The following is a 25,656-nucleotide window of genomic DNA, read 5'->3' as shown; positions in this document are numbered from 1 at the left end:
TATATATATATAACGATGTAATATAAAAATAACTATTTTCAATTAAAAAAAAAGATAACAGGTATGTTAACATACCTTGAAATTTCAACTTTTTTTCTTAAAAGTAAAATGAGATTTACGTTTTTTCATAGAACTAAATTCATCTATGATTAAATCAATGTTAAATTTTTCAACAACTTCCTTTTCTATGTACACAGTTAGGCAATCATTCAATAAATTATCTTTGAGCTTATTTTGGAGCTTTGTCTTGATTATCTTCATAATTAGAAATGCTTATTCTGTAGTTGCAGTTGATACAGGAAGAGGAGTGAGAAATCTAATCAATTGGATTAAATTGTATATTTATATATAGGCCAATAAAGTAATTATTTTTGTTTTAGCCCATTGATAATTATGTATTGGGTCTATTATATTATAAAATATCAAATTGGGTCAATTTACTATGAATCATCAAATTATGTGTTTAGGCTTTCGAAATTTCATAATATAAACTAACATTGTAAAAAATTAAAAGGGAGGCAACTTTATTTTACACATATATTTGCATACTTTGAACTAAAATTTTCAAAACTTGGGGGGCCATGGTCCCCCTCGGCCCTCCTTGGCCCCGTCATTGGATGACACCAAAATGCCGACATTATGCACAGGCCATGAAGTTCATCCGAGGTTTCAAAGTAAATGTAAAAGTAAAAGATGTAGTTTCAAACTAATGGATTCTGGACTAACTGAAAGCTACAATACCTTGTTGACAAAGTCGTCTGGTTTTGAATTTTCATGGTACAAGGGACCAAGTCGGGGTATTAAAGAACAAGGAATTGGAATTTGAGGGACTAATATTCTGACGGGGTATTAAATTAAAAGAAGTTAGAATCAAAGGGACTAATAAATCGTATTTAAGTAGCTTGCAGTTATACTTTTTCTTCCCTAACTAATATGCTAGAATTCAACTTTTAGTACTGTTCAATATTGTTGCTGCCACTCCCTCTTCCCCTTGGATAGAAAAGCAGTAGTAATCACTCAAGAAAGTTACTAATCCCTCATTAATTTATAATTCGATACCCTGAATCCATGAATCTACCAGAATTCATGAGCTAAATAGCCAAGGTTAAAAGCCTTCTTCGAAGATTCATTCTTGAATTACAAGTGGAAATAAGAAATCAAATAAAAACTAATAAATGTCAAATCAATATATAAATATACACACACACATTCCTTTCCAGTTTTGCTTTGATTTATACAACCAGAGATGGCATCAAGAATAATGGTGAATGCGTATTATTTTTTTAATTATTCAAGAAAACAACATATGTGTACTGCATGCACTGATTGTCTAGGAAGCTGCTTAAAACTGAGTTTTCAACTATTTTTCATGGTCGTGGGATTATGGTTATAATATTGTCTACACACCTTGTCTGGCACTCGTACAATTATCCGGAAAATCCATGCTTTCAGCAAAGAATTTTCCTCTTCAATTCTTTGTTACATTTGCAATTGGATAACCCAATAGCGTTGAATCTGTTCGTCGTTTTTTATTTCGTGTCGATGCCTCCAATTACTTGCCTTTTATTCCGAGCTAGCAACAAAAGTAAGAATCCACAATTTCATATTGACATTCCGCATGTTAATTGCCACCAAATTTCTGAGCCAAGGAAGAAAACCCCCGAAACAAGTTATGGGAACATCATATGGTCAAGAAGTCTAATTTATCAAATCTATTAAGATGGAGACAAGGGAATTGTAAGTTTGTCTTTAACTTTGGTTCTTTTATTCTTGGAGAAGTTTTCTGCACTTGTTTTTTTTTCCCTTGGATGGCACTTCCCATAGTGGCAAAACTGATTAAGGATGTTTGAAAACAAGATTCACCAATGATTATGAATAGATTTCCAAGTCAATTTTATTTTGTGGTCAGTTGTCTACGTCTATATACAGAAACAACCAACTACCAATTTTTTTTAATTGGTCTTCATTATTTTCATCGACGTTGACTTCCTTATCTTATTCACACCATTTCATTGGCCTAAATTTCCTAGAATATGAATCTGAAATAAAGCGCCATTTGTTTTCTATTAGACCCGGAGTTTAAATTGTTAAAAAATTGTTTACCACGGAAGATACACATATCTTGATGTTAACCAATGAACCATAGATGATGAATTGGACGACGGTTGTATTTCTTTTTGATTTGATTATTGATCATGTGTTGATTGAAAAAAAAAAAAAGATCAGAAGACATGATTACATCTATTCTAGATAAAGGATATATTTATATCACAATATCTCCTTAATAGAATTTGAACATCAAATACTTTCTTTTCAACATGCTCTAAGTATTTCACCAGTCTAAACAGATATCGTTATTGATATAGAGTAGCCAACCAAGCTATTTCACCGAGGTTTCAATCCTCTGTAACCGGTCTATTTTGAATTGAAACCAAGGATTTTTGGGTAGGTGAATTGAAACCTAGGATGGTAATCCATAATCTCTGAAAATGACGGCCAATTGAAATCGTTTGTGATCTTTCGGCTTCGATCGGCCACACCTTTTCTAACATTATTTCCGTAATCCTCCTAAGAACCTAATCGTACAGGAATTTACATCCGATTCTCGGCTGAATGAGAAGATTAAAGTGACCGACTTTATAATCTGGCTTATCATCCTCATGTTGAATGGAATATGCTTTTGGAGTTTGGTGTGGACCATCATAAGGCCATATTTCTTTTTCTTCTTCTGAGGATGCTTATTCAGATCTTTAGCCGAAAGTATAGACTGGATGAAACTTCAGATGATCAGGGTCAAGCATAGAAATCTAAAATGTACTAGAAAAGAAAAAAAGGTGCTATTTGAAAGAGAAAGATTTATTGACATAGAACTTGCATCATGGATGAACTCAAGTGACAATGACAGTCACTGTTTTCCTTGGAAATTTATGGGATGTAAACAGAAATTTGTGACTGGTAATTTTACACATCACTGTAGCCAATTGGGAAACAAACTTCTAACATAGTGTACCATACCACCATATTGTTCAGACAAAATCGGACCACAAAAAAAAAAAAATACATATCAAACTATTTTCTTGTTTTGTGTTACATTTACTTACTATTTCAAAGTCCAAAGCTTGAAAATAAAACAAGGGTTTTGTGTTCATTGATGTCTATGACATGGATATAGATTCGTAACACTGTTGCTTTGCTATCCATAAGTTGCATAATACACGACTGATGCTTGAGTTTTGGGGTTCTATATTATTGAGGCTGTTTAGACTTTTTTTCTTTTTTTTTTTCGTTTTTGTTGGGGGGGGGGGGGGGGGCGCTGTAAATATCTGTATATAGGGAGGGAGTGGAAGAGTGAAGAAACAAGAAGGGGGAATTGAATGACACATAGAATATCGTGGAATCTAGTTAAACTAGAAGAATAATAAGTTCCAGGGAGCAAAATTTTCACAAATCAAAGTTTGAAATACAAAGTGCCTCCTGCTAATCATTCGAGCGTGTAAAGCAATACTCTATTAGTTTCGTTGAACAGTTTGAAGGGATGCTACCAGTAATCAATGAAGTAGAGGTTGGTCTCTCTGGAGATTGCATTAATGTTTGTATGAAGAAACTGTATCTTTTAAACCACCGAAAGGCGGGGAAAAAGAACGAAAACAAAGCTTTAATTTGAATCCTTTTTGTTCCTTGACATTTCTGTCTTTCTTTTCCAATTCGCATGAAGTAGCAGACCGAAAGCATTTTCTGCAAGTAGAAAAGACTTTTAAGGCTTTTCGCGTAAGTTGTTGCTTTCGTCGACATGTCTCTTGAACTTATTACAATGTGAGATAGGTTAGGGACCAAAAAAGTTACAGATCAAAATTTTTATGGAATATGTCTTAAACGTTTATACATAGGGGAGTAATTATGTTATAATTATTTTCTTTTTCCTTGTTTCTCCTAAATGGTGACTCAATTTCTTGTCTTTTTTTTTTAAAAAAAAAAGAAAATCAATAATAATGATTCTCCATTTATTCCTTTACCAACTTCAACAGTCAAATTAACCTTGAGTAGATGGAATGCAAATCTTAAAAGATCTATAGAAGCTGGCTGTGACACAATTTTATAGACAATAAAAAATAGAACAAGGGAATTAATTAGAAGAAAAAAAAACATCACATATTTGCTAACATTCTTCTTGACAATAATATAGCAATTTCCTGTTCGATTAATCCAAAGGTCTATTTTTGAACTTCTCTTTGGAAAATGAATATTCAAGAGCACTTATGATGGTCCAAATTACGTAAACAGTTATTTGAAATTTTTATTCCCTTTCCGTGAAACAGCAAGAGTTCTACGTCTCCCACCTTCTAGGGGCGGTATGGCTGTCTAAACTCTTAAACAATTACCATTTTTTTGTGAGTTTCATCAACTTTTCTCCCCTCTTCCTCCCAACAGCCCAATCGATTCTGAACATTTTCAAGGCAGGGATGCACCTATTAAGAGAGAATCAGACAGTATATTCTTGTTTTTTTTTTTTTGAAATATTATAGCTTAGTTTGACACAACAAATTATCACCATATATATTTGTTTATTTAAGTTGACTAACATAATTGTCCTTGTTTTTGTTGTGAAGTTACGGACTAAAAACCTAGCTAAGTTGTAGTACACAAGTACCACCAAAAAAAAAATTGATAATAATATCACAGCGGGCGAAAGTACCAAATTTTAGATTATATCTTTGAATTGATCTTCTGGGGTGAAACAATTTTCTAACACCCAATTCATCCCTCCCTGACTTTGAGCGAGCTCAAATCCATACCAATGTGAATAAGAAGATGTTTCAAGGTCTAATTAATCAAGAATGATTCAAGTTCTAGTTAATCAAGAATGACGTCATACCCAGAAATACCCATTTATGTAAGTGAAAAGTTTATAAGTGAAGATGTATAAAAATTGATTCATGTAACCTAAGTATAAACTTTGTCGTACTAGCTGATCTATTTCTCAATAAGTATACATATGATATCTTCAAAAAAAAAAAAAAAAAAAGGGCTAGTCAATTGTGAAAATCTCCTCTATCCATAGCTAATCATTCTTTTCCGTATGGTAAAAATGGGGTTCCTATTTAGGAGGCCTAAGTCCTAACAATAACCTTGAAGTTGTTTAGAGAATTTAGCTCATTTTAGGCCTTTTAAAATTTTTTTATAACATTTCGTCATCATAATTAAGAGGGTTTATTGCATTTATGATGGACAATTCCAATGAATTAATGCTTTTTCGTTACTACTATTTTCCAATTAAAGCAGAAGAGAAGGGATGAAAAGGATACAAGCAAATAAAAAAAAAAAGCACAGGTGATATTTTCCCCTTGATGGCTATTAAAATAACTAGAGATGCAAAAAAGAAAACAAAATAACTCGAGAAGTGTTATTTTGACAAGTAAATGTTATTTATGCCAAAAAAGGCATAAATGATATTTTGACAAGTAATCCTTCGATTTTGGAGTAAGGTGTACCATGACAAGAATTCAAAAACAGCACCCCATTCTAAAGTAGAATTGATAAAACTTCTAAATAAATTAAGAAAAATGTTATTTGCATTTTTAGTTTTGTTAATCACACTCCCACTATCGTTTTAATCATTTAATTTTTATTTATTACATTATATGATAAAACAAATAATGAGACTGCAAATAAGATTACCTATAAATGAATTCGAAATGCATGACAAAAAATAATAGAAAAAGAAAAGCAGTAACACTTCATATTTTAAATACATGGAAAAAAAACTTCTATAGTGATACATAAGACCTACGTACGAATACATAAGCATAATCATTTTTTTACTAGCATTTAATATCTACATAAGAGGCGAGTGTAGAGATGAATTTGGTGGCACGGCAGAGGGAATGTAAGTGAGAACTCTCGAGTAGGAGTGACAATGGGGCGGGGTGCTGCCCACTAATTTCCCCCGCGCCCCCGCTCCTCTCGCCCCACGTCTAGCCCTACCCCGTTTCCTCTGCGAAGCTAATAAAAATTTGTCATATAATTTCATTATAGTCAAATTTTAGCAAATAATCAAGTGCTAAAGTATGAACACATTACCAATTTATTATCCATTGTAATTTCACGATTGAAACCCATAAAAACAATTCAACAAAAGTTATTTGAATACAATCCAACATGATGAAACAAATACAATTAAAGTAGTCAAGATTTGACTTTTGACACAAATACAATCACTAAGTCATTAATTTTTTTTTTTTGAGAAAAAAGTGTTATTGTGTTAAGTGTAATTAGAAATTCAGTATAAATGTATTAGTAAATTTATTATAACTAATTAATAAAATCTATTAGTAAACATGTATAATTATTAGTATAATTAATAATATCAATTATATTATATATACATTATATAATATATATAATTAATAATATCAATATTAGCTCCGCTCGGGGCAGGTACCCATCCCAATTGTATTAGAACCTCCCTCTTGCACTAAAAAAAAAAAAAAAGAGTTTAAAAAGAAAAAAAATGCATCGCAGGCAGGAGTATGGCAAAGCTGGCCATTGGCCACGAACGAGCCCTGCCCGAAACGGGGCTTATATTCTGTTTTCTGGCTGGTACGATAACCCACCCAAGAGAGTCCATCGCTTTGACACCACTCCCTCTACTACTACGCACCCAAGAGAGTATCTGTCCCTCACTCTCCAGTCTCCTCTCTGCTCTCTCCCACTCTTCCTTTCTTCTCCTGTCCGCTATCGAACAGGACACCCTCGCCACACCGTCCTGCTACCCTTTACCACTCAGTAGTCATGGCATAAACCTATAAATAAAAGTAGAGCTTTCTGGGCTTCTTTCATTCCTAATTTCCTCCTGCAACTGGCTTTTCCCCTTTCTTTTTTCTCTCCTACGTCTAGTGCATGAGGGAATGGTAGTAAAACTGACTATTAATTACACGACTCCGAAGCTCTTTATTACTGCTATAAATTTGATCATATTTACTCGAAGATGAAGCAAAAGATTATTACGAAAGCAATAGCGAGCATGAGGAGGCTTTAATGGCTAATGCCAACAAACGGCAACTGTTCATCCTCATCCTCAAGACTTCAACAACGTTATCTCTTCTTCTTCTTCGTCAGGATCAGCATCAAATTAATAGAGAAGAGCTTCAAGACAAGAAAACACACTCTAGCTCACATAGTGGTGTCGTACGATCATATATATATACATATACATATACATGTATAAATACTTATAGTGTCTCTCCTCATCATCCATCCCAATAACAAACTCGTCCATCGTACCACCACCAAAACCATTTCCGTTCTTCACCCCAGTCCTAACAGTCCTTCATCTCTCACACTCTTTTCCTCGTCTCATGTTTCCCGTATGTTTTATGTGCCTAGCTAGGAAACAATATCAGAAATATTCTCAGTCATCACTACAGCAGCTGCTCCTCCACCCCCTTATTTTCCGTACTACCTTAGTACTAATCATCTCCTACTCCCTATTTCTTTTTTGCCCTTATCATTACATCCTCCTCCTTATGAACAGATTATCCTCGCTTTTACCCAAAAAAACTACTAATATCAAGACTAGTACTTCCTCCACTACTATTAATCACCGTCCTCGTCATAGTCTTAGCCAACTCTCCTCTATTTTCTCCTTCTTCAGCCTAAAATCCACCTCATCGCCAGAAACCGACATGACCGCCATGAACTCCAACAACTCCTCCTCCTCCATTCACCGCCGTCAGAAGCTGAAAAAGCTGGTGGTCGTTATGGGCGCCACTGGCTCTGGAAAATCAAAGCTCTCGGTCGATTTGGGAACGAGGTTCTTTCCCAACTCCGAGATCGTCAACTCGGATAAAATCCAAGTCTACCGTGGCCTGGACATCGCCACCAACAAAATCTCAATGCATGACCGAAAAGGAGTCCCACATCATTTCCTGGGCGAGTTTGACCCGGAAACCGAGTTCACCCCGTCCGATTTCCGCGAACTCGCTCCGAAAACCATTGCACAGATAACCTCCAGGCGAAACCTCCCGCTCATCGTCGGCGGGTCCAACTCCTTCATCTACTCCCTGCTGGCGAAGCGGTTTAACTCGGAGACCGACGTCTTTGACGAGTCCAGCGCGATAAACTCAGTGTCCTCCGAGCTTCGCTACAGCTGCTGCTTCCTGTGGGTGGACGTGTCACTGCCCATTCTCAACGAGTACCTGGACAAGCGAGTTGACGAGATGCTTGACTCGGGGATGTACGAGGAGCTGGAGGAGTATTTTGCTCGGGAGGGTTTCGCTGAGTCTGAGTCCGCGAGCCGGACGGGGCTGAGGAAGGCGATTGGGGTGCCGGAGTTCGAGAGGTATTTCAAAAGGGTCGGGCTGGGTGGTGGGGCGGATGGTTCGGAGGCGGAAAAGCGACTCTCATATGAAGAAGCCGTGAAGGCGATCAAGGAGAACACGTGTACGCTGGCGAAGAGGCAACAGGAGAAGATCCAACGACTGAAAGATGCCGGGTGGGACCTACAGAAAATAGACGCCACGGAGGCATTTCGGGCAGCTATGGGGATGACGTCAGATTCCGGCAAGAGAGCGTCGGATATTTGGGAAAAAATGGTGGTGGAACCAAGCGCGAAGATTGTGAAGCGGTTCTTGATGGAGTAGGTTTTCCAGCTGTTTCCAGCTCTCAACCCTCAACAATCTCTCTCTTGTTTGTTAAGCACCATTTGCTCTCCATCTTCTTCTTCTTCTTTTTTTTTTTTGTTTTGGGTTTTCAATTTTACATTTCTTTTTTCCCTTTTCCTTTTTTTTTTTTTTGGTGTAAAAGCTTTTTTTTTCTTTCTTTTTTAAATTGGATGGAGTTAATTTCAGAATTTGGCGGCCAATTTTGGCGGAATATTCAGGACGCCTTCTGACAAAAAGTGTGCTGGGCTCTGACGGTTGAGGTGGAATTGGAGGTTGTGGCGGTGACGGTGGAGTGGTGTAGCTTTGGCCGTTGTTGCAGATATTCCTAACTTTATAAATACAGAAATTCTGGACAAATTCTCCTCCTATCTTTTTTCTTTTGCTCTTTTTTTTTTTGTTTTTGTCTTTTATTTTGTTTGTACAAACAAATGTGGGGGGACTTTTGAAAATTAACCAAATCCCATAAGATGGATGATGAAGATTAGTGGATGAAGGAGGCTTTGGAATTTCTTGAACAGAGGTCCCGATCCAGTAATCAACAGTTTAAAATGAAATCATCGATTAAAAGGGGAATGAATGAATGATAAATGTGGATTAGAGTTTAATAAAAACACATAGAAGTTGTGATCAAGTTCTCAACCAACCAACCAAGAAGATTTGTCAAATTAAATCACCCTCTTACAAGCTGACGTTAACTCTGAGAATAAAGCAAAGCTGAGCTTACAGGAAATGGGGTGTGGTTGTTGCAGAAGCATACAAATTTTGCCTTTTTGGAAAGAGTTCCCTATCCTTCCTGCGTCGGCGGAGAGGAATTGAAGGCCCCCACGGCTGAACAATTTCGGATCCCCAATTTAATTGAAAGGAAATGCTGAAAAACAAAAAACAAACAAAAATGAGGTGTCCCCTACCTACTCAACAGTGTGCACCTTATAAGCAAAAATCAATCGGTACCCTTTTAGGCTTAGGATTTTAACTCTATGGGTTACTAATGATCAAGTCACAAATTATGGAGCCCATTTGTTTCTTTTACCTCGGCACCTTTTTATTTTACGCACGTCAAATTATTATAATACATTTTTTTTTAAAAAAAAAAAAAAAGTCAAATGGGCTTGTTCTGTATCGAGTTAAAATATTGGGTGCATTTGACTATAAGCAATTTAAATTTATCAACGCCAATATTGGATGGAGAGAATAAAGTTCATAAGCCATGATAAAATTTGGGAGTGCTCAGAGCACTAATGCAACTGACGGTACAAAATTTACTCAAATATGTTCCTTTTAATAATAGGATTTGGTGGTGTCTGTCTTTTTTAAGCTACAGTTTAGCCTTTGGTTTAGCCAAAGTACTGCTTATAATGAGCATTTGTGGTCATAATTTCTTTTGGAGGACTGGACTGTCTATGGTCATAATTGGATGGCATATTTTCTTAATATTTTTGTCCCTGATTAAGAAGCTGCTTAATTAAGTGATACTTTCTTTTACATTAATTACGTCTAATTGCCTTCCTCATTTTTTTTTCAAAAAAAAAAAAAAAAAAACTTGTTATACCCTGTTTCGCTAATCTTGTTTTCCTTTTTTTCTGATACACATACATTCAAACTTGTCATGCAATGAGATTCTTTCAATTTTTAATCATAAGATTCAATATTCATTTAAGTAAATTTGCTCAAGACGATTACATCGAAAGTTCCCTTGATAGAAAAAAAATTGAGTCCACACGAAAGGGAGAATATTCTATTCCGAAATTTCCTCCTTTCTTTTGTTCCGTCTCAAACGAAGTTCATTTTCAAGGATGAGTCAAAACATGCGTTAAGAAAGGTAAACAGCTACAAATTCATGGATGTATGTAGTTGGAACAAAAATCAAAATTGTTGTAAAGGGTCAAAAGTCAAATAGTTTTTTTTTTCTTTCAAATTATTGGAAAAGGAGTATTCAAATATTTGGACCTCAGGAGTCCACAAGTCGTTTTAGATGTAGAACAACACCAACCTACCCAAAGAGATTTAATGGAATAGGAGTGTGGTCCTAATCCTACTAAACTTCCATTAATTTGTGCTTCTTCTTTGAGGTGCTAGAGGGGGAACTGTGTTTCTTCCACCAAAGGCAAATTCCTTGTGTTGTCCATTTTAAAAATGTAAATGAAGCTCCATAGATGGGGAGTTGGGACTATTGACATTCTGTCAATTTTCTCATCTAGAATGGCACTTTCTCTTAATTGGATTTGTCAATTTGGAGAACTGAGGAGGTCCATGTAAAACACAAACAAACCTTTCCAAGTCACTTCTTTGAAAAATCGAACTTACTTGAGCTGAAAGTCTCCTAAGGTTTGAAAAAAAAGGGGGGGGGGGGGTTCAAGATCATACATATGGAAAATTTTTTCGATTGGGATTTGCCGACAAAGTATTTTCCACATGTAAAATCATGATGCACGGTTAAACACTAGGTCACATTCCACAGTAAATTTTTTATTTTGGTACAAAAGAAACAGCTAGCAGCAAGAATAGAGAGTAGCATGCAGTTCTGAGTCATCCATCACAAGGTAATATCAATAAGGACTTCAGGCCAATAGCATAGGTTGTAGAATGAACGTCTTTAAGTCTGGCTTTTGCATCAACTCTTCAATTGGAATTTAATGTAATAAAACAAAACATTGTTGTACTAATGTGGGTGTTTGTGTAAACTTTCAATAGATTAAGCTCATTAACTAACTAAAGTTGATTAAAAACAAAAAAAGGGTTAGTCCAAGAGATTATTATGCTTACTTTTATTATCCAAATCCAATTTTACTGATCTTGAGCATGGAAAAAGAACTTGTCGCTGATTGAACACTAGATAGAAGAGAAATCAATTTTTTCAACAATAGCTTCATTTCTGTAAGGTAACTTGATGGTGGAAAAGACGAATAAGAAATTATGTAATCTCCCTTCTTGCACTTGTTTAACAAGAAAATCCAGCTTTATTTATCAGTTTTAATAACTGATGGGGAGTGGTGCAGAGACAATGCTCCTTCTATGGTCGATTAACAAGGGGACCAATGTACCCGAAATCTTTCTTTACTTGCAGCTTTCCTAGCAACGTGATGGAGAAACCTTACATCAATTTGAAGGCTGCGTGATCTTAAATTTTTCCATGGAGGCTAGTTGATAAAGTTTTCAAGTGATGTTCATGTTGGAATTAATTTAAAAAATAATGGGTGGAATTGTCTCATTTTGGTATCCATGGCCTCTTGGGATTGGCTAGACGGACGCGACGCTTGGAATTACGTCTCATTTTCTGTTTTCCTGCAGTACTTCCAAACCTCAAACATCAACGTTTGGAACATGAGATTATCTTAATTAAACACGTACAATGTTTCATGCTTATGATAATTTAGATAATACATTCTTACGTGGGACATGACTAAAGCACACTTTGTGAATGGTGATGAAAATCAGGCCGTGCATGCATATGAGAACAAGCACCAGCATTGATTGCAATCATGGTATTAGAATTTCCTCAAGCTTAGTTTAGCTGGTGAGGACATTATTCAAGTAAATATAATGTCCGATGATTTGATTCTCAAATCCTCCCCTTTCTCTTTCATTTTATTTTTGTAATGTTAGAAATCTCCTCTTGAATATTAGAAAAAAAATCAGGGTATTAGATCAGAAGTTGCCAAATAATGTCCTGGGAAAATAAACTGGCTTGGAATATCTTGTTGAATGTATTCAATCAGTTTATTTAACTTCTTTCGCTGATTTTAAGTGAGAGTACACTTAACATGCTACTAATTCAGTACTATGAAAAAAGAAACATGATTCTAACATCAACCACTTTACCAGCAGAATATGGTTGAGGAAAACTATTGCCAAATCTTTCTGAAGCAAGAGGGACATTAAGATCGATCCTTAACTGACACAAACAGGCGTCAGGCTTTCCATAAAGATAGTGATTATAGATGACATAAAGCACGTAAAGATAATATAGTGTTTTTTGTATTTTAGAATATGGAAGCATTAATCAATTATAATTAATTTGTTGTATTACGAGTTTATCGCCCAGATTAATAACCAACGGACCACATAGCCCAGCTAGCCATGCATCTTAAGAACGAGTCACCTATACATGATAGGTGGCCAATTCTCGTAGTCTTTCCTCCCTTAATTTTGGTGCACTGAAAACGATGGGATTCATTGCATGCAAAGTTGTAGCTGTTCAGGCTTTGGACAATTGTCGCATTGCCAATTATGGGATGGAAGGGACAAGCACTAATGTCCAAGGTTATGAACCTTCCAGCCAAAAATAGAAACTCAACCCTTCAATTCTATCATGTCATTGTCTCCTTAACTCCAGAGTTAAATTTCTTGAGACGCACAACTCCTGGTACTTGAGAGGGACCAAACTACGTTGCACGGACGAGGTCGCTATCACATTTGATTCCTTTTTTGTGTTCCCTGATTCCATTTTTCTGCATGATTGATTATCAGTTTCCTAAATAAGCAACCTATGCTTGGATCGTACTGCAGATGGAATGGTGTATTCATTTGATACCAATCATAGGTAGGTCCCATTCTTCTGTTGTATGCATCAATATCTCCACCTCATTTTTTCAAAGCATGAGCTTTGGGATGAAGACCCTCGAATCGTGAGGTTAGATTCTGGAATCAGACATGGGCTCGATCTCTTGGAATTGAATCGGCAACGACCTTACTGATTGGGATTTATGGTCAACTGTCGAATGCTAGCTATTGAAGGAAAATGTAATATAGAAGTACAAGACTGTATTGAGTCAAACCAGAAAAATTCAAGAGAGAATTCTATAGAAATAAGTTTACATAAATGAGGATCAAAACTTGAAGAATTCAAGGCGTGTAATCACTTTCCTTGAAGTTTGATTGCCCCCACTATTTTGCTAATCTGGTTTCTGGGCAAAAACTCTAGGATACAATGAATTCTAATTAGACAACCAAGTAGCAAGTTCTTGGATTTGTCTAATCAAGAATAAAAATGCTTAAGTTAGTTTTCTGGTGTTCAATACATTGATTTATATACCCACAATATTCAGAAAACTGTTAGAAACTGTTCGCATAGAATCTTTCAAAGGAACATGCAGTTTCACTATGAAAAGGTGCTTCAAAAGGTGCAAACCTTTCCTATTTTGCAAACTACATTAACAATCCCCCACTTAGTTTGCAAAATAGAAAGTCAAACTAACACTGAAAGTTCATGCATCAAGGAAAGTAACTCTCGTCTTAAACTCCCCTTGCTGAAAAATTAATTTTCGGTCTGATTTGGTCGTTCTGGATTAGACGTAGGCACATCTAACTCATAGAAAGTCTTCTGTTTTGTAACTGGAACTCTGATCTTTAAGCGCGATCACTTAGCGTGGGCACGCTTAACTCCTAAGGAGTCTTCTGGTCACCAGACCAAAATACACATTTAAGTGAAGCCCTTGGTGGCTAGATTGCTTAAACCAAGATTCACAAAAATAAGAAATATTACATACATGAATCATGTAGCATTTATATATTCACAACCGTCTGTAGCACTATTACCGGCCATGTGCTCATCCTATTGATGACCATATACAAGAGATCACCCAAAACTCTTGTTAAAAGCGGCACCACTTCTATGACCATATAGGTAAATTATATTTCTAGTTTTAACAAATAAAACACAAGAAATATGTTTATTAAGAGTTACTTCTCATCCTACTCACTTAAGAGTAACACATAATACTATTAATTGGAATGGTCTACATACGAAAAAGTAGTGTTCACTATCACTTGAAGTAACTTGTTATTACCCTTTAAACCTTCCAAACTAGGGGTAGTACTAGAAGAAAGGTTGGGTTACCATTACTAAGTGATTTTAGTATAAGGATTTTAATCTCATTCCGGATGTTGTCACATTCACTAACTCTCTTGTTAGAGGTTTAGTCAACGGATCCGCCAAGTTTTTGTGTGTTCTTACAAACACAATACTGACAACATCACTTGCAAGCATTTGTCTTATAAATGCATGTCTCAAACTTATATGTCTAGACTTACCATTGTAAATTTTATTCAATGCTCTAGACATAGTAGCTTCACTATCACAAAAGATAGTTGTTGGAGGCATTGGTCTAGGCCAAAAATCAATATCGAGTAAAAGATCTCTTAGCCACTCAGCCTATTTACAAGCTGAAGATAGTGCAATAAATTCAGCTTCCATAGTTGAATAAGTTATCACCGTTTGCTTCTTTGAAACCCATGAGATAGCTCCACCACCAAGCATAAAAATCCAACCACTAGTCGGTTTTTGCTCACTAATACTAGTAATCCAACTAGCATCTGAAAATCCCTCAAGAACACTAGGAAAACTATTATAAAAGAGCCCAAGATCTTTGGTTCTTTTAAGATAACCAATCACTCTACAAATAGTTTTCCAATGATTTTTACTTGGATTTTTAGTGTATTTAACTAGTCTACAAACGGAGTATGAAATATCCGGCCTAGTGCAACTCATTGCATACATAAGACTACCAATAACACTAGCATATTCTAGTTGAGCTATTGGTTTACCGGTATTCTCACACAGCTTAAAGTTAGGATCAAAGGGGGTGCCAACTTCTTTCACACTTAAATGTTGATACTTCTTTAATATTTTCTCAACGTAATGTGATTGAGACAAGGCAAAACCCCTCACTATGTCTTTTAACTTTAATCCCCAAGATAGTATCTACTTCACCAAGATCTTTCATCTTGAATTTAGAAGATAAATACTTCTTAGTTTCTACTACACCTTTAAGTGTAGCACTAACAATTAGCATGTCATTCACATACAAACAAATAATCACATTATACTCACTATTGGATTTAGAATAAATGCACTTATCAGCATTATTGTACCGAAATCCACTAGAGAGTAAAACAGATTCGAATTTCTCATGCCATTGTTTTGGAGCTTGTTTCAAGCCATATAAAAACTTCACTAGTTTACACACCTTATGTTCATTACCCGAGAGTACAAAACCTTCCGGTTGATTCATGTACACCTCCTCATTCAAATCACCATTTAAGAAATCTGTTTTAACATCCATTTGATGTACATGAAAGCTAAAAACAGAAGCTAAAACTAGTAATACTCTAACAGAGGTTATCCTAACCATAGGTGCATATGTGTCAAAATAGTCTATTCCTTCCTTTTGTCTATAGCCTTTAGCCACTAATCTAGCCTTGTAAGCAAGAATAGTTCCATTAGTAGCATATTTCTTGCGAAATACCCACTTACAACCAATAGGTTTAGAACCTTGAGGCAATTCAACAAGAACCCAAGTATTGTTAGACAATATTGAGTCTATTTCATCATTCACAGCCTCTTTCCAAAATGCAGCATCACTCGATTTCGTAGCTTCATCATATGTCTTAGGATCATCCTCTACATTCAACAAAATTGGAGTTTTATTCAGTAGAAAATCTCTATTTCCTTCTACTAGAAAAACAATAGCTTGAAGAGACACAAAGTCCGGGGGCAATTGTTTTTCTTTTCTTTGTCTTTGACTCCTCCTAGGTTCACTAGGAGTATCAATTTCTTTTGTTTTTATATCACTAGAAGAGGTTGCATTTGGAGAGGATGGACTTATAGTAACTGTTGAGTCTTTAAAAAACTTATATTCAAAGAACTCAACATCCCTTGACTCAACTATTATATTTGAACCAAGATCAAGTAGTCCATAAGCTTTCGAATTTTCTGCATAGCCAACGATCACACTTTTAAGGGCTCTAGGTCCCAATTTAGTTCTTTTATTATCAGGAACCCTATAGTAGGATATACAACCCCAAATCCTTAAATAAGACAGATTTGATTTTCTATTTTTCCACACTTCATAGGGAGAAATTCTAGTTTTTAAGGAAGGAATTCTATTATGAACATGACATGCAACTAACAAAGGTTCACCCCACAAATTATTTGGCAACCCTGAACTCACAAGCATGGAATTAACTATATCTTCAAGAGTTCGATTTTTCCTTTCAGTCAAACCATTTTGTTGTGGTGTGTATGGTTCATTGTTTGGTGTACAATTTTACTTTCTTCACAAAATTTCAAGAATTCACTAGGGAAGTACTCACCCTCTCTATCACTTCTCAAAATTTTAATTTTCTTATTCAATTGATTTTCTGCTAAAGCCTTGTATGTTTTAAACATACCAAATACTTCTTCTTTGTGTTTCATAAGATACACATACACAAACCTAGAACAATCATCTATGAATGTGACAAAGTATCTATATCCTCCTCTAGTTAGAAAACCATTGAATTCACACACATCAGAATGCACAAGATCAAGCATTTATATTTGTCGTTCAACTTTAGGAAAAGACAACCTTGTAATCTTGGTTTGAACACAAGTTTCACATTTCTTATTTTCAAGGTCATTATATGAAATTAGGCCATCTTTAGACATAAATTTCAACACTTTATGATTCATATGTCCTAACCTACCATGCCATAAAAAATAAGAACAAGTAGAAAAAGTAGAAGCCAAAGAGTAAATAGAAATATCATTCACTCTATTAATACTCAACTTGAACATTCCATTACAAGAATAGCCCTTCCCTACAAATACATCATTCTTTGACAAAATTACATTATTTGACTCTAGTACAGCCTTCAATCCTTTCTTGTTAAGAATGTCTGTAGACACTAAATTCTTAACAACGTCATGAACATGAAGTACGTTGGTAAGGATTAACTTTTTACCGGATGTGAATTGAAGATGCACATCCCCTTTGCCATGAACCTTGGCTCTCACTCCATTTGCCATGACAACTTCATGACCTTCAAGAAGTTCATAACTCTTGAACTGATTCTTTTCATTGCAAACATGAATTGCAGCACCAGAATCATACCACCAATCCTTTGAAGACGTAGGTGTCGTCATATGAAGTTCAGTCAGCGTACCAAAAGTCATCATTGCTACAATTTCTGCACACTCATCAACAAGATTAGCACTTGGAGCAACATTTTTCTTTTGTTTCTTGTTGAGTTTGTGCTCGGCCTTATAATGACATTTCTTACCACAATTGTAACAATTTCTATTTTTTTTCTTATTGTCTTTTGAATTAGTATTCTCAGGCCTCTTTCTCTTACTACCAGAATTCATTTTCTCTTCAACCATATTAGTCTTAGAAGCATTGTCAATTTCTAGTTTTTGAAGTATTCTGGCCCCTTCTTCAATTCTAAGATGTTTCAAAACACTAGATAAAGTTAAAGTTTCAGAAGTGTGAAGTAACTTCTTTTGGTAATCATTCCATAATGGTGGCAACTTCGCAATTATTGCACCAACTTGGAAAGATTCAAAACTTCAACACCATAATCTTTAAGTTTAGAAACTATCACTTGAAGATTATGAATTTGGTCCATCAGAGAAAAGGAATCAGCCAACTTAAACTCAAAATATTTCTTAATGAGAAACTTATCTGTGCCTTGCTTTTGGGTTGTATACTCTCGCTCAATTGCAGCCCAGATTTTTCTTGGATTTCGTACTCCTTGGAACATATCGTAGTAACTATCCGAGAGGGTGTTGAGAATGTGGTCTCGGCAAATAATCTCGTCCTCTTCACGCTTTTGTCTTTGCTTTGTCACTTCCTCGGACTCACCCTCCGCTGGAGCAGGAATTTCTGAAAGATTCGGATTGAAAATGTAAGCCACCTTCAATGCAGTGAGGAAGAACATAAGTTTGTCCTTCCAACGGTTGAAGTTGGTTCCGGTTCCATCAAGTTTATCCAACTTAACGAAATCTTGGTTCATAACTTTGATGGCACTCTCTTGTGTAGACTCCATTCTTGTCAATCAATCAAACTTCAAGATTGAAGGAAAATGTAATATAGAAGTACAAGACTGTATTGAGTCAAACCAGAAAAATTCAAGAGAGAATTCTATAGAAATAAGTTTACATAAATGGGGATCAAAACTTGAAGAATTCAAGGCGTGTAATCACTTTCCTTGAAGTTTGATTGCCTCCACTATCTTGCTAGTCCGGTTTCTAGGCAAAAACTCTAGGATACAATGAATTCTAATTAGGCAACCAAGTAGCAAGTTCTTGGATTTGTCTAGTCAAGAATAAAAATGCTTAAGTTAGTTTTCTGGTGTTCAACACATTGATTTATACACCCACAATATTCAGAAAACTGTTAGAAACTGTTCACATATAACCTTTCAAAGGAACATGCAGTTTCACTGTGAAAAGGTGCTTCAAAAGGTGCAAACCTTTCCTATTTTGCAAACTACATTAACAGCTTAGATCCTCTTCATTCGATGCATTTATCGAAATCTTCCAAATTAAAGCTCGGATTCAACAATATCGAGAAGATTTGTTCGTCCAAAGTTATTAGTTTATTTTCAAGGCCCTCGTAAGATGCTTTGAAGCATTTGATACCATTTGACTGATGAATCATCAGTATCTTTGTTGTGCAGTAGTTCTAGATCTAGAACAAAAATGGCTTTTAACGACATTTAAAAATATCAGTATAGATAATTTAACCTGACACTTTATCTATCCTCACACCTAGAGCGAGTGTTGTCCCTTTCAATATGGGGATAGACTCATACTATTCAACATGTCAAGAAAACTATGCTGTTATAACATTCCATCTGCCAACAAAAATTCATTTTCTTGATAATTGAAAGTGTCAGGATAGGTATAATACAATATTAAAATATCGATTTCTATGCTGACACTTTTAATTGTCAGGAATTTTTGTTTTTTTGAGATAGAAGCAACCTGCAGGTAGTGCTCCTTGCTATACATTCCGTCAATCAGAAACCCAAATGACTTTTAAAATTATTCCAAAGAACAGAATGCATATAAGATAATATGCTATGATGCAAAAATCTAGAAACATCAAACTTGAGCAGTATCGTGATTATGAGAACTGAAAATGCCAACTCCCATAAGCAAGAGGAGATTTGTCATCATGTTTCATACATCAAAAGCAGAATGCAAATGAGACTAAATGATATACAAGCCAACACACAGTGAAAAATCTCAGAATAAATGCAAGCGTACTTTGTTTATAGCAATAACAATTCGCACTCCAGCTGCTTTGGCATGAGCAATGGCCTCTTCTGTTTGAGGTCGAATTCCATCATCAGTAGCAACTACAATAACAGCAATGTCTGTTACTCTGGCTCCACGAGCTCTCATTGCTCCAAATGCCTATCCAACCATTTTTACAGTTATGTTAGATAATTCATCTTGATAAAGGCCTTTTAAGATATGTCTGCAAAATCTCCAAGAAGAGCATTTGACATAAAAATTTTAAAAAAAGAAAAAAAAACTTGCATGAATAAGCAGTTAAAAGTTAGAACCAGTGCTACATCATTAATTACCTCATGTCCAGGGGTGTCAAGGAAAACACAAGTCTGTGGCTTGCCATCAAAAGGTACTTGTACCTTGTATGCCCCCATGCCTTGAGTAATTCCACCTGCTTCAGATGCTGCCACCTACAGTAGGTTGTCTAAGATTTAGTTCCCAGCTATTCAAGTATCATAACATAAGACAGAATAAGGTACTTCTTCTAAAGTCATCAAATGATAATGGCATTACAAATAATGTACCTCAACGTGAACATCAATAAAAATAATCGATTCATACCTTGCTTTTCCTGATGTAATCCAAAAGTGTGGTCTGCCAACCCAAAAGAAAACCAGTAATATATTAGCTAAAGATTGTTATGGGACAATAAATCTAGAATGACTCTCCTAAAGATCAATTAACTGGAAGCACACAAAATGTTCATAGGCAACAATCAAATAACAAAGAAAGGTAAAATTATTTCATGCGATGAGATCATAATGACTTCAAAAAAGGTCCATTAACTGGCGATTCTAGTTGACAATTTGCAATAAATCATTATTCATGTTCTTTAAGGTACAAATATCACTTTTCGTTCCTTGAAATTAATGGCATTGTAGCTGTGGATGATAACAGTGTGGGGCCACTTTACAAGCATATTTTTCCTCCAGCTTTAGCGCCATGGCTTTCATTCGTTGGGTTGCCGTGGAAGGTCTTTTGCAAATATTCCATGTTCTCAGTTTATGAACTGTTCTGGTTGATAATGCATTTAATTGATAAAAGCGATTTTTTTTCCCTTTGACTGCTAGGTTGTACCTTTCCCCTTGTTTGAATTTCAGAGCAAGTGGATAGCTGGTACTCTGTGTGGTCGGCTTTCACTTCTTTCTCCCAAGGAGATGATGGCTGATATTCAAGCTTTCTACTCATCAATGGAAGCATCTGGCACTCCAAAGCGGTATACTCATAACATGGCTGGTTATCAGGTAGAAAATGCTCACCTCCTGCTGATTTGATTTAGCTGCAGCTCTTCATTGTCATCTTTCACCAGTGTGACCCTCTTTGCACTTGCTTTTCCATGGACCTAGGCTAGAGTTTTTAATTTCTGCCCAACTCAACTGATGCGTTGTTTTATATCGCCAGTTCAAATATAACGATTGGTTGGCTGCTTAGTGTGGTTGTCTGCCGACTGAAGAATGGAGAAAGCAGATGTATGTTGAAACTTCCATGAGAAAGAGGTCTCAGCCTGAGACATACAGAGACCAGTGGGAAGATGAACACTTGGTCAGACAGGCACAAGCTGATTTTTCACAGTACTTTTCAAAAGTTCCCAGTAGCTAGATATCAAAATCACCCTTCTAATTGGTTGATTTGTTGATGGGGTTTGTTTATTGTTTAATCCTTGATTTTCTCAAAATCATATAGACTGGTGAATAGTGGCAACGCAGTGTCACGAGTCTGTAATTCTCATGAACGTAACACTTGCAACCCAATAAGCTGAATAAGAGGACTAGATGTTACATTTTTTGTCCAGCTAATGAGAATAATACCTTGAACTTTATTTATATTTTCATCTTAAACTCATTAGCTAAATGGGATATATTGTAAAAAATAGTATCAGTTAAAAGACTACAAAAAGATTAGCATCAGTTAAAGGAAGAAAAAGCCATCTACCACAGCTTGTTCTTGCACCACAGAACAAGATATTGTCCACAGAATGCTGCTTTTGGTAGCTAGGCTTAAACCGGTAATGTACTGCACAAAAAGGTATGCACCAGCCATAAGTAATCGTCAACTACATGATCACAGACCCATAAGTAATCTACCAAAATCACAATGCCGAACAAAATAAGAATGACTTAGCACAAAGCCCCATTATACAACTATTAGAACTCAAAGCATCATACACCATTTTTTATTTTCGCCACACAACAGAAACCTCAAACTATAAAACAGGAAAAAAAATCAAATTTAATTCATAAATTAGCTCTTTAAAAAATCCAAATAGCAATTTTTAACTGACACCTAACTAGATTTTCAACAAAGATTATCAAGGCATTTCATCAAACATGTCGAAGGCTATTACTAATTCTACACAAACAACTCCATTTCCTCTTTCCCTGTCCTCTTTTAGCTTATAAACCTCTGAAGCGCTATAATTTATAACCATCACATGCCTATAATAGCACAAACTTGGTCAAAATTTTGAGCCAAAAATAACTATAAAACAACGTTCCGCGTACAATTTCAACAAATAGGGGGAAAAACACACACACACACAAAGATGCACTGCATATCTGTGCAACTACAGGAACGCAAAAACCACGAATTTGAAGTAGTAAGTGGGTTTTTGGCTTACCTGGACACCTTCGGAAGCAGTAGAGATGGGGGAAGAGGTGAAATCGGAGTCAAGGGTAAGAAAAAGGAAAATGACGAGACCGAAAAATGAGATTGCCATTAGTAAAAGTAAGCCAATGAACCAGGAAGTTTGCCAAAAGGGCAAATTGAGATTGGACTTGGAAGACAATTCTCGATAAACTATTCGAGTCGGGGGAGAAATTTGTTGAGCCGAATTTGAAGAAGAAGATGATGATGACCTGGAAGTGGGTTTCCTTCGAGAGAGATTTTGTTGCTGATGCTGCTGTTAGCTGCCTGAGGGAGCCACGGTTGAAGCTTTATGGAAACTGCTGCTTGACTGCTACCCATTTTTCCCACCAACTACATCGGAATCTGACAACAGGGAGATAGAGAGACAGAGAGAGGGGGGCTGGAAATGGTGGAACTGAAAAATGAAAATTTTGAGCAAGTGTTTTGAGTAAGTGTTTTGGCCGGCAGAATGAAAATTTTGAGTGTTTTAGAACGAATGAATCTTCTGCTAAAATCAAACGATGCCGTTTAGTGTCTTTCTTTTTTTATGGTATATCTCACATTTTCTCAAGTGTCATGTTAGATAGTCTAAAGGCACATTATTATTTTTATATCTAATAAAATAAAAAAATTAGACTATATATTATTGAATTGCTAATAAGTGTCATGATAGGAGTGCTATAATGACACAAACCAACAAGTGTCCTTACAGACATGTCAAGAAAAGCCATTTTTGTTGTAGTGGACCCCGTTTTGTTGTAGTGGACCCCGTCAAACGAGACCTGGATGACAACTGGTTTTTATGTCATGAACAGGTTTTTATATGTGCAATTCAGATCAAATGCCATTTGGTTAGTTCCAGAAATAAGCAATAATCTACCGATTTAGCATCGATTAGTTGGATGATAGGTGAATAACCAATGGGCCATGGTTTGATTTCTACATATATGCAAATAAATGCATGCATCTGACCGTAAACTTCTCTAGACGGACATTGAAATGAAACCCAGCTTGATAAAAGAAAAAGTTGATCTCATGATCATATCAGAATAGTGCACGTTGAGCTTCTAACTGAGAGTTCACTTCATCACTGTGATGACATGACAAATAGACAAGGATCGATCATGTCCATTTTTTGGGCCAAATGAATAAACATTTTTCAAGTAAGATTTGATGTTAAAATAGTAGCATGCACGACTTAGTTAGACTTGCTCATAAGAAGCTATACAGCATATGCTTCCATCATGAACTCGAAAGCTTCGAAGAGTAAAAAAAATGAGTGTGTTCTCCACTCCTAAGTCATATTGAAGACATAGTTTTGTTAACATGAAATTTAAAATATGAATGTGATTATCGTTCTAATGACTAAGTATGGGAGGTGGACCCAATATTGGCGCATGCCTCAGCCACACATACTCATGTCATGCCTGTTTCAGCAATGGCTAGCCGAACTTGGACATGCTTCTTCTGACCAAGGTTGTTCTCTGTAACATTTTTTTTTAATGGAAATTTCATATAAACGAGGTACGTGTACTTGTACAATTGTATTTATAATCTCGTACTCATTCAATCACGCAAATTCTTGCTCAATGTCCTCTCATTCAACATATAAAACATGAAGGAACGTATACTAAACAGCAACCTACATGTTATTTTTAAATTAAATCAACCTAAAACTTTTTTCTTGGATACTATAGATTTTGTTGTAGCTTGAAATATAGGCTAAGTTTATCCGTAAAAAGATCTCTTTCTTACAAAAAAAAAAAAAAAAATTTGTTTGGGGGTACAAAAGTACACGCATGTCTATGCGCATACCTATATGGTAAACAATGGAGGAAATGATGATTGAAGAATTGGGAGATCCAAGAAGTGTAACAAAAAGAGTGAAAGACAAAGATATCGAAAAGTGAGAATGAGTGCCTTGGAAGCATTTTGTCATAATTCATATGCAAAAAATACATTGCTCCCTATGGATTATTCTTGAACCCTACATTGTATAGAAGCATACGTACAACACATCAAATGAAACCACAATTGAATAATGTGCAACATGCTGGCAATTTTAGCGGCAATCCAAGAAGTGAAGTTGCCTCTGCCTAAAAACTACAAGGAAGAGGAGTGGCAGTGAGTCAGTCGGCGTGCGGTTCCTTTTGCGCATGATCCTATATATTTCGTGCCATCCTCAAACCACGTACCATAAAACTAATACTATATTTGCGTGTAGCGTACGAGTGTGTGTATTAATATTTGTCTTATATTTGCACATTTCGTGAGGTGAAGGGTAGGGCACTAATTGATCATAAGTACTTCGAGTTCGCAGAACAAAATGTTACGATTGGCCTTTGTTGCTAGGTATGTTCTTTGATTATTTACGAGGAACATTGAGAGGATTAATGCATGTTGGTTCCTTGCATGCTTACATTTTTTTATATACCAAGTGCGAGTTCGAGTGTCTATCCACTTGGGCTCCTCTAAGTAGGAATATATGACAAATGTTTGTTTTCTTGCGATTGTTGAATTTTGTTATAATTAGGCAGAAATCGAGGATACTGTTTGAGGTTGGTTGGTGAGTTTCTTATTTCGAGGATATATTTGGTTGGTGAGTTTCTTATTTCTCGGTTGTGTCCTCCTGTTCAAGTTTCTAGAACATAATTGGCAGGGTGGACATTCGATGCTCGAAGCAATGGAAGGATGGTTTGCCTTGTTCCATTTTTCTTTTTCTTTTTTTTTTCAGAGGGAGGGTTATGCGATTTAAATTTCATAGTATGTTCATTAGTTGTTATGCTATTTTATAGATAGTTAAATTTGGTGTCTAATGCGTCTCTTTCGAGCATGCATTTCCTAGTGTTTTTGACAGACAATAATAAATTTGGTTAACGAATTTGTGTTTTTATGAACCGACAATTTTGTCCCTCCATTCCGTTAGCTTGACTAGCAAAAATTATGTTGTCAATCCAATTATAATCTTATGAAAGCAACGCAGCATCACTAGCATCAAAAAATCTGGAAACAATCGCCTTTTAATTGATCTCGACTCATGGCTCAATTTCTCCATAGATAAGAAACTTCAATAGGGAAATATGTGCATGTAATAATAATAGGGGTGACAACAAGTCAATCAAATTCAAATATTAGTGGACTCGAGTTTGAGCTTAAACGTATTTATTTGAGCTCAAGCTCCATGAATACTATATTCATAAGTTCGAGCTTGACTTGGATAAATTTTTAAGGAGCTCGAGCTCAAATTAAGCTCAAACTCGAATTGAGTTTGAGTTTCTAAATAATAATCAACCGTAGGATTAATGAAAATTTTGT

The 25,656-nt window shown here is 35.8% G+C and overlaps 2 protein-coding genes and 1 long non-coding RNA gene across 4 annotated transcripts; 1 reads left to right on the top strand and 2 right to left on the bottom strand.

The window, feature by feature from the left end:
• The first annotated feature begins 6,625 nt into the window (after window positions 1-6,625).
• Window positions 6,626-9,028, top strand: LOC113717724 (adenylate isopentenyltransferase). Its single transcript, XM_072071686.1, has one exon. It carries the CDS (start codon window positions 7,356-7,358, stop codon window positions 8,637-8,639), a length of 1,284 nt encoding a protein of 427 aa, XP_071927787.1. The 5' UTR covers window positions 6,626-7,355; the 3' UTR covers window positions 8,640-9,028.
• Window positions 9,029-15,289: 6,261 nt separating this feature from the next.
• On the bottom strand, window positions 15,290-18,464 carry LOC140021415 (uncharacterized). Its single transcript, XM_072072178.1, has 3 exons — window positions 17,968-18,464; window positions 17,207-17,860; window positions 15,290-16,439 (listed from the first exon to the last, which is right to left on the bottom strand). Exons 1-3 carry the CDS (start codon window positions 18,462-18,464, stop codon window positions 15,290-15,292), a joined length of 2,301 nt encoding a protein of 766 aa, XP_071928279.1.
• Window positions 18,465-19,588: 1,124 nt separating this feature from the next.
• LOC113718601 (uncharacterized) lies at window positions 19,589-20,498 on the bottom strand. Of its 2 annotated transcripts, none has more exons than XR_011825491.1 (3): window positions 20,278-20,498; window positions 20,013-20,126; window positions 19,589-19,839 (listed from the first exon to the last, which is right to left on the bottom strand). It is a non-coding gene; the product is annotated as an uncharacterized lncRNA (long non-coding RNA). The 2 variants fall into 2 exon arrangements; XR_011825492.1 differs by having other exon boundaries at window positions 20,013-20,119.
• Window positions 20,499-25,656: the final 5,158 nt, after the last annotated feature.

This window comes from Coffea arabica, chromosome 11e (assembly GCF_036785885.1).
Source record: "Coffea arabica cultivar ET-39 chromosome 11e, Coffea Arabica ET-39 HiFi, whole genome shotgun sequence".
NCBI classification, from domain to species: Eukaryota; Viridiplantae; Streptophyta; class Magnoliopsida; order Gentianales; family Rubiaceae; genus Coffea; species Coffea arabica.
The sequence above is the reverse complement of the archived record's forward strand: the minus strand, read 5'-3'. Positions and strand labels throughout refer to the sequence as shown.